The sequence below is a fragment of the Salvelinus fontinalis genome, chromosome 25 (genome assembly GCF_029448725.1).
Source record: "Salvelinus fontinalis isolate EN_2023a chromosome 25, ASM2944872v1, whole genome shotgun sequence".
NCBI classification, from domain to species: domain Eukaryota; kingdom Metazoa; phylum Chordata; class Actinopteri; order Salmoniformes; family Salmonidae; genus Salvelinus; species Salvelinus fontinalis.
This window is the reverse complement of record NC_074689.1, coordinates 28,866,540-28,874,970: the sequence shown is the minus strand read 5'-3', so window position 1 is coordinate 28,874,970 and position 8,431 is coordinate 28,866,540. Positions and strand designations below refer to the sequence as shown.

The window sequence follows — 8,431 nt, the reverse complement described above, 5'->3', positions numbered from 1 at the left end:
AATTATTGACAAAGCATAACTAAAATTTATGCCATTTATTTCCACCATTATATTGAAGATCACAGAAAACACAGTTCCCTTGTACAATCAATGCATCTCGGAACCAATGACATTGTGTCTTCATTCATGACTGCACCTTTCATGATTAAAATATTAATTGACACATACTAGGGCTCTTCACCAAATGTTGGATTGCAATTTGTTCCATTCATATAACGCAAAGGTCTTTTCATTCGAGCTCAGTTCACCTGTAAAGATAACTTAATGTCATAAATGCTGAATACCATCTAATTTTAAAAAAAGCAATAATTGTGTACGCATGTAGATGCATCCGTCATGTCCCCCCTTAGACGTCCCCATCCATTCCATCTACAATCGTAGTAATGGAATGAGATGTTGACATTTCATGGAGGTGTATGGGAGGCTTTTCAGCCCACTGCCCCCAGTGCAGCATCTTGGGATGCAGTGACCTTTCGACCTTGTGTCCCTCATTGTGATGAAAGACCTTTGGGGGGGTTTACTCGCCCATTCTCTCAAACAGAATCAACTGAACAGGATCCATGGAGCTAATCATGGTGTCTAACATCTCATCGTTAATCATCCTCGTGGTGTAATAGTGGAGGCCCCCCGTCGCTGGTGCTGGAGGAGTAGGTTCTCTTGCCCCTTCTCTGCACGTGGTCTTCATTCATCTTCTCCAGTGCCTCAATCTACAAAACGAAAAGTGAGGACAGTGTTAATACAAAAATCACAAAGACGTAGAGGAAAGTAACCCATCAACTTAATTATGTGCATACAGGTAGTCTACAAACTGTATGAAAGTAAATACTATAATCCCCGGTTTCTGGTAAGCACTTTGACAAAAAGCACTATATCTATACAATTTGATTTGATGGAATAGGGTCAAATTGTACATTGAACAAAAATAAGCGCAACATGTAAAGTATTGGCCCCATGTTTCATGAGCTGAAATAAAATATCCCAGAAATGTTCAATACGCACAAAAAGTTAATTTCTAACAAATTGTGCACATCCCTGTTAGTATGCATTTCTCATTTGCTAAGATAATCCATCCACCTGACAGGTGTGGCATATCAAGAAGCTGATTAAACAGCATGATCATTACACAGGTGCACCTTGTGCTGGGGACAATAAATGGCCACTAAAATGTGCAGATGTGTCACACAACACAATGCCACAGATGTCTCAAATTGAGGGAACGTGCAATTGGCATGTGGTTACGGGATTTTTGTGTTTAATGACTAAAATATGTATACATTTGACTTAGAATTTTAACTAAGCAGAATACTACTATGTTACTGTGAGAATGAATCTTATTATAATCGTAATGTTGAATGTTATATGTTCCTTGTTAGAATGGGTTTATCTTCAGACAGGCTTGAATGATGCATCTACCCAGGGAGGGGAAAGACCTTGGGTTGGTTGCAGATAGTTTAACAGGTGGCAGACAGTAATGAGAACTCTAACTATACTGCCATTGTATCCGAGAGGAGGATGGACATTAAAACCTATGACATCATCTTTATTATATAACCTGATGTGAAATGCATTATGATCAGTACTCGAGAATAAACGCTATTGATTGATTGATTTTAAGACTGGTTTCTGTCCATTTAATGCTGATAATTATCTTACAAATTCTTATGTATGGGCAGAGTGTTTTAATTGAATTTGTTGATAAACAAAGGAATTAAATTCCTTTAACACATGCTGACTGCAGGAATGTCCACCAGAGCTGATGCCAGAGAAGTTCATGTTAATTTCTCTACCATAAGCCGCCTCCAACGTTGTTTTAAAGAATTTGGCAGTGCGTCCAACCGGCCTCACAACCGCAGACCACCTGTAACCATGCCAGCCCAGGACCTCCACATCCGGCTTCTTATACGGGACCATCTGAGACCAGCCACCCGGACAGCTGATGAAACTGTGGGTTTGCACAACTGAAGAATTTCTGCACAAACTGTTAGAAACCACTTCAGGGTAGCTAATCTGGTGATCGTCATCCTCGCCAGGGTCTTGACCTGACTGAAGTTCAACGTCATAACCGACTTCAGTGGGCAAATGCTCACCTTCGATGGCCACTGGCACGCTGGAGGTATGCTCTTCACAGATGAATCACAATTTCAACTGTACCGGACAGATGGCAGAGAGAGTGTTTGGCGGTGTGAACAGAGTGCCCCATGGTGGCGGTGGGGTTATGGTATGGGCAGGCATAAGCTACAGACAAACAATTGCATTTTATCGATGGCAATTTTAATGCTCAAAGATACCGTGATGAGATCCTGAGGCCCATTGTCGTGCCATTCATCGCCCACTCATCCATCACCTCATGTTTCAGCATAATGCAGGGCCTCATATCGCAAGGATCTGTACACAATTCCTGGAACCTGAAAATGTCCCAGTTCTTCCATGGCCTGTATACTCACCAGACATGTTACCCACTGAGCATGTTTGGGATGCTCTGGATCGACATGTACAACAGCATGTTCCAGTTCCCTCCAATATCCAGCAACTTTGCACAGCCATTGAAGAAGAGTGGATCAACATTCCACAATCAACAGCCTGATTAACTCTATGCGTATGAGATGTCGAGCAGCATAAGGCAAATAGTGGTCACACCAGATACTGACTGGTTTTCTGATCTTCTCCTACCTTTTAAAAATAAAGAGCATCTGTTACCAACAGATGCATATCTGTATTCCCAGTCATGTGAAATCCATATATCGGGTTCTAATGAATTTATTTCAATGGACTGTTTTCATTATATGCACTGTAAGTCAAATCTTTGAAATTGTTGCATGTTGTGTTTATATTTTTGTTCAGTGTAGTATAAACATTTCCCACCCCAAAAGGACACTTCAGTGCATGATAGATTTTGCTGTGTGTGGGACTCTAGATAAGACAAGAGCTCACTTTAAACTGCCTGTAAAAGTTAGTTCTATAAATTCAACGCAACTACATGAATCTTCAACAGAGAAATAATACCCTCATAGGGGCCTCAATGTTTTCTGACCTGGGCAAGGAAGTCAGCCTCGCTGTCACCGCTGAGCTGCAGCCCAGACACAACATTGAAGAGCTCGTACACGTTCATGGCTTCCGACACCCCGCCCTTCTGGAAGAACTGCAGAGATGAGATAAAAACTATATCTTGTTATTAAAACCACCAGCGTGTCACTGATACAAAACCGGATGTAAGAATAGTGGACATATTTTGTTTTGACTGTCGCTCAGTTTCCAACACTTATCGTATGTTTTGAGGTGTGGCAGCTAAATATACAGGACCACATCCATTCAAATGTACCTGAACCCTTCCCTTAACCATTCAGAATGATCGACTAAACTCAACCCTTAACCATTCAGAATGAGTGACTAAACTCAAGCCTTAACGTTTGAAGAAATGGAAACGAGACAGCAGCAGGAGTAACGAAAACACTTCGAAATTTGACATTTGGAGAACGTGGAAGCACATGAATTCTGCAGTGAGACAGAGCTTGTTATGCAAATCAGGACTTTAGGCAATTTAAACCTACAGTACTTGCATCACTGTGAGCCAACTTACCGTAGCCACGTTCCTGCAGTCCCTGAACAGAAACTCAAGGCCGTGAGGGTGATTGGGCTCAATGGACTGACTTACATCAATCAACCAAACCTACATAAAACAAGATGATTAAATCACTCAGGTAAAATCTCATGCCAGAATTTCCAGTTAAAATTAACCATGAGGAATCAGGTATAAAAATAAGGTGTAGATTGACCCACCTGGATAAATAAAGGTTAGACAAACATGCTAAATAGCCTACCTTCCCCTGATGCCACAGCATGTTGTATTCACTCAGGTCAGCGTGAACAAGGTTACACTCCTGATACAACTGCTGCATCATCTACAAAGACAGACACACCCAGGGGTCATAATCCAGAATTATACTTCTCAGTCAGGGCGTGTTCTGAGGATACTCATCTCTTTGAAACTAGTACACACAACCAGATATTACTATGACGTACGTAAATACACAACATAAGTAACGTCTACATTTGTGCATGGCGGAACAGCAGCTGCACTCACATGAAGCACTTGGTAGTAGGCCCTGTTCATGTCCTCAGAGCCCAACATGGCTTCTTTAAGTTTGGGAGCCGGCACATGGTCCTTGCCAATGAACGACATCACCAGGATGTGCTTCTTCAGAACCACCACCTCTGGGCATGGGATGTCAGCCTTTTTCATACTGATGGAGTGGGGAAGAGAGAGTGAGCCGTAACACAGTTGGAGCATTGGAATCTGATATAAAAAATCAAATAAAGTTATTTGAACTGAGTTTTTAGATAAATGAGGTGAATTGGTGTTGGTCCATTTAAGTGACGTCACCACCACCCACCGAGCCAGGTTGTGCATCTCTTTCTCAGCCCAGAGGTGGATGATCTTGCGGGGATTCAGCTTGCTGAAGCGTTCCTTGAAGCGGTAGTCATCCTTGATGTACTTGTCGCGGTTCTTGAACTCATTGAGCGTGGTCTTGAAGACCTTGAGTACACACTCATCTGGGACAGCCTTCTCCTCCATGCTGGGGGAAAAAACAACAGTATTGGAAAACCTTAGAAACCAACTACAACTTAATTAACAGAGACATTTAGGGGGGCAGTTCTACACAAACTTTTAAACAAATACTACAACTATGGCAAATTAATCTACTGCTATAGTGTCTCTGTCAATCATGACAATGTAAATGTCATGACATAACTTCAGGCAATGAAAGTTCCTGATCTGACTCATCAGGCCAGGTGATAAATCGCCTTGGGTCAGTCAATTCAAGGTGTGGGTTCTTGCGACACAACTTGTCATGATGTCACCCTCACCTTCCCCCATTTGCGTGGAACACCACAGACTCCTTTCCAGTGCTGATGCAGCCGTTGATGTTCTCCAGAACGCCTGCGTTCACCATTTTGTACATGAGCAGACGGGTCCTTGGGTCCACTGCTTGTTCCTGTGAATGAAAAAAGGGAGAAAAGGACAGAAAAGAAAGCAGAAGTGGATAATCATGATGGAATTAAAATATATAAAAAATATTATACAGATCTGAACATGGCATGAGGCCATTTTGTTGTCATTTTCAAGTTATTTTTTGTATTGTCAATTCCTCCTTTTGCATAGACTCACAGCAGTGGAGTGCTCCTGTTTGTCATGCAGTCGGGCACTGCGACGCTGCTCAGAGTAGCAGTGTTGCTTCAGGGAGTTGTACACCTGGTTAGAGAGCTTCAGGTCCATGCCAAGCCCATCTCCCACATTGATCTCTGGGGCAAACTGGGAGGACAAGACAGAGAGGGAGATTTACAAAAAGGCTGACAGTTTGGGATATGTTCACATTAGTGTGTACACAAATTAAGCCACACATTTCAAAGCTAAATGGAGACAAATGCTAATGATGCTAATTACTACTCATACAATTTCCCCCATGTGTCTATCTATAGAACAACGCTGAACCAAGGCAAAAGGTGAACATGTTATCGCTCTTACATTGTCCATGCGTGCAGTATTCTTCCTGCCACACACAACCTCATCGTGCTTAGTAGTGATGTTCTTGCCTTTCCCAGTAAAGCCTTTTCTTGGAGTTGTCGTGGGCTTATCTGGAACACATTTAGAAAAAAGAAAAAGAAAAAAAAAGGTTGATGTAGTAAGTTTGACTATTGCTTTAACATAAAACAACCACCAATCAACAGCAACCAATATTTTATGCAGCAAGATGTTGACCCGTTACAAGTATAATGTAGATGTATTGGGCCTAGCATCAATACTGATATAGGGGTAAAATTATAAAGGGATGGACGTTACCGGCTTTGTAGGGGTCGTGGCGAGTGTCTTGCCAATCAACTTCATCCTCGGAGCTGTCGCTGTCCTCGTAAGGGTGCACCATGCGATAGTTCTCAAAGGAGATGGACACTGCAACAGTAAAGACCAATTATCTCTCAAATTCTTCATAATTCCACTACAGTTCATTCTTTTTTTTCTCTTTTTTTTTTACACATTCTAGAAACCTTGTCATGTTTACTAGGGTACAAAACACTTGAAAATGTTTTGATACGGAAAACTAAAATGAGCGGTCCAGGTGTTCTCTCCCCGTTTCAGTCTGTTATATAACGTTCAGTATCTAATGAAAACAACCCTTGTATTGTTCCAATACCAGACTTGTTCATAGGCTTACGTTTGCTATCCCCATTTAATTTTTTTTCTTCCGTGCGCAGCTGGGTGTCAAACTCCTTGTCAAACTGCATCTGCAGCATCTGAGCCAGCATCAGATCACAGTCCGTTTCTGGCTCCTCACCGGCATCCAGAGCAGCATTGGCACTAGAACACATAGGATATTGGACATTAACATGCCGTCCTACACCCCCACAATAACCTAATGTGAGTGCGGTGCTAGTTTCAATTGACACTGAAGTGCCTACACCAGTGCCTACGCTAGACAAGAGGGTGACCATGTCCTTTCAAGTTTTTATTTTATTTCACCTTTATTTAACCTGGTAGGTCAGTTGAGAACAAGTTCTCATTTACAACTGCGACCTGGCCAAGATAAAGCAAAGCAGTGAGACAAAAACAACAGTTAAACATAAACAAACATACAGTCAATAACACAATTGAAAAATCTATGTACAGTGTGGGCAAATGTAGAAGAGCAGGGAGGTAGGCAATAAATAGGCCAGAGGCGAAATAATTACAATTTAGCATTAACACTGGAGTGATAGATGTGCAAGTAGAGAGGGTAAGTAATAATATGGGGATGAGGTCGTTGGGTGTGCTATTTACAAATTGGTTAAAGTGAATCGACAACACAGACCGGTGGTGTAAGGGATAGGGATATTGATGGTATTATTATTATGGCACTTACTCTGGGGAATCGGGGAAAGCACTGCTTTCCTCATCCAGTTGCTTGGCCAGCTGCTCGCTCATGACGTCAGCGAGGGAGCATGGTGACACCACCTTGGTAGTGGTGGCGCCCCATGGACTCTGAAGGACCATACATTCAAATTAGCAAACAGAAATACAGTCCAACATGATGCTTCCCTTTGCTAACATATCGATGTACTCGTTATGTGCTTGAATAACTACTTGAATAAAGCAGTAGTTAACCAATTAGTTGACATTCTAAGCTAACTATACACACGTTAGCCACCCTGTCAATCACAAAAGCCAGGCCAGGGACATGCCGCGACTTGTCTAACATTAATATAGCTTGCTAGCTAATACGTTAGTTACTTATTCAGAATTAGCCAACGTTTGAAGCACGTCAGCCTGTTGGTTAACTGTTAGTCGCTATCAGAGTTGGCTGTTGATGGATACAAATGTGAATTAGCGCTACAGTAGATCGATTAATGTATGTCTGTAACGTTATTTAAAACTAATTTAGGTCACGTTAATCTGTCCTCCCCAAGACGAGCCTTTTAAGGCTTGGTTTTCGCCACGACCAGGGCCATATTACATGTCAAGAATGTCGGACTGATTAGCTAAATTAGCAAACCAACTCACCTTTGGTCCTTCTGCAGTGATCCCTATTTGATCCATGACAGCAGCCCAGAGTTTCAGTCTTTGACAGCAGCAGTAATTCAGACAGTCAGATGTCGAACTTGACGAGCAATAATCTTAGCTAGCAACACGTTTACGACGACAAACAGTCTCCTTTTTTCGTTTCCTGAATTAGACACGATAATGAAACCGTTAAGATGTGTTATCTTAAGCCAAATAAAAGTTAATGTCACTAATGAACAGATTTCTTTCTAAATGACAAGGATTTTACGAGAGCTGTAGAGCAAATTCTGCTTTGCGTTGTTCCAGAGATATTAGAAAAGGAAGAGAGAAGAAACTCAGCCGGGAATGAATAGAGCAACGTATAACGCTCCGCCCAGCAGACTGTTGACCAATCGCGTTCAGGTTGTTCTACTGCGTCACGCATTTGCTACACTATTCGTCAAAAATCCCTTCTAAAAGTCAAGAGTTTGAGTCGAGAAACTTGCTTATTTTCTTCAAAATAACGTAATTTCAAAGCTACACGATATTATAGAGAACAAGTTAATTATCTCATATCTCGAAAAAATATTTGTAATCTTGTACCTGTTGCTCACGCAATTCATGCTAATTCATGCTTTTTTGAACTAGCGCCCAATTAAGTCCCATTTACTCCGTGAAGGAGTGATATCGCCTAAAATGCACCAAGCGGAGAATTGATTTCAATAGAATTTCCCATCTCCTCAAAAGTATCTCTGGTTCTTCATCCTGAATAAGGAAATGACGTTTCGATCCTTCTTCGGGGGAAAAAGGAAACCAGCAGGTTAAACCAGGCGCATTGCTGTCATCTACAGTTCAATGTGTTTCCCTGCTCCTACCATATACGGTATGTGGCTCTAACCCTGCTCCTGAACAAAACTCGCC

General features: G+C 41.8%; 1 protein-coding gene across 1 annotated transcript; it reads right to left on the bottom strand.

Moving 5' to 3' along the window:
* Positions 1-20: 20 nt before the first annotated feature.
* Positions 21-7,878, bottom strand: LOC129823076 (serine/threonine-protein kinase RIO3-like). The gene is made up of 13 exons (XM_055881805.1): positions 7,532-7,878; positions 6,894-7,012; positions 6,210-6,352; positions 5,840-5,947; positions 5,525-5,634; positions 5,168-5,311; positions 4,867-4,994; positions 4,392-4,574; positions 4,082-4,241; positions 3,819-3,899; positions 3,578-3,667; positions 3,032-3,139; positions 21-707 (listed from the first exon to the last, which is right to left on the bottom strand). Exons 1-13 carry the CDS (start codon positions 7,565-7,567, stop codon positions 594-596), a joined length of 1,524 nt encoding a protein of 507 aa, XP_055737780.1. The 5' UTR covers positions 7,568-7,878; the 3' UTR covers positions 21-593.
* Positions 7,879-8,431: the final 553 nt, after the last annotated feature.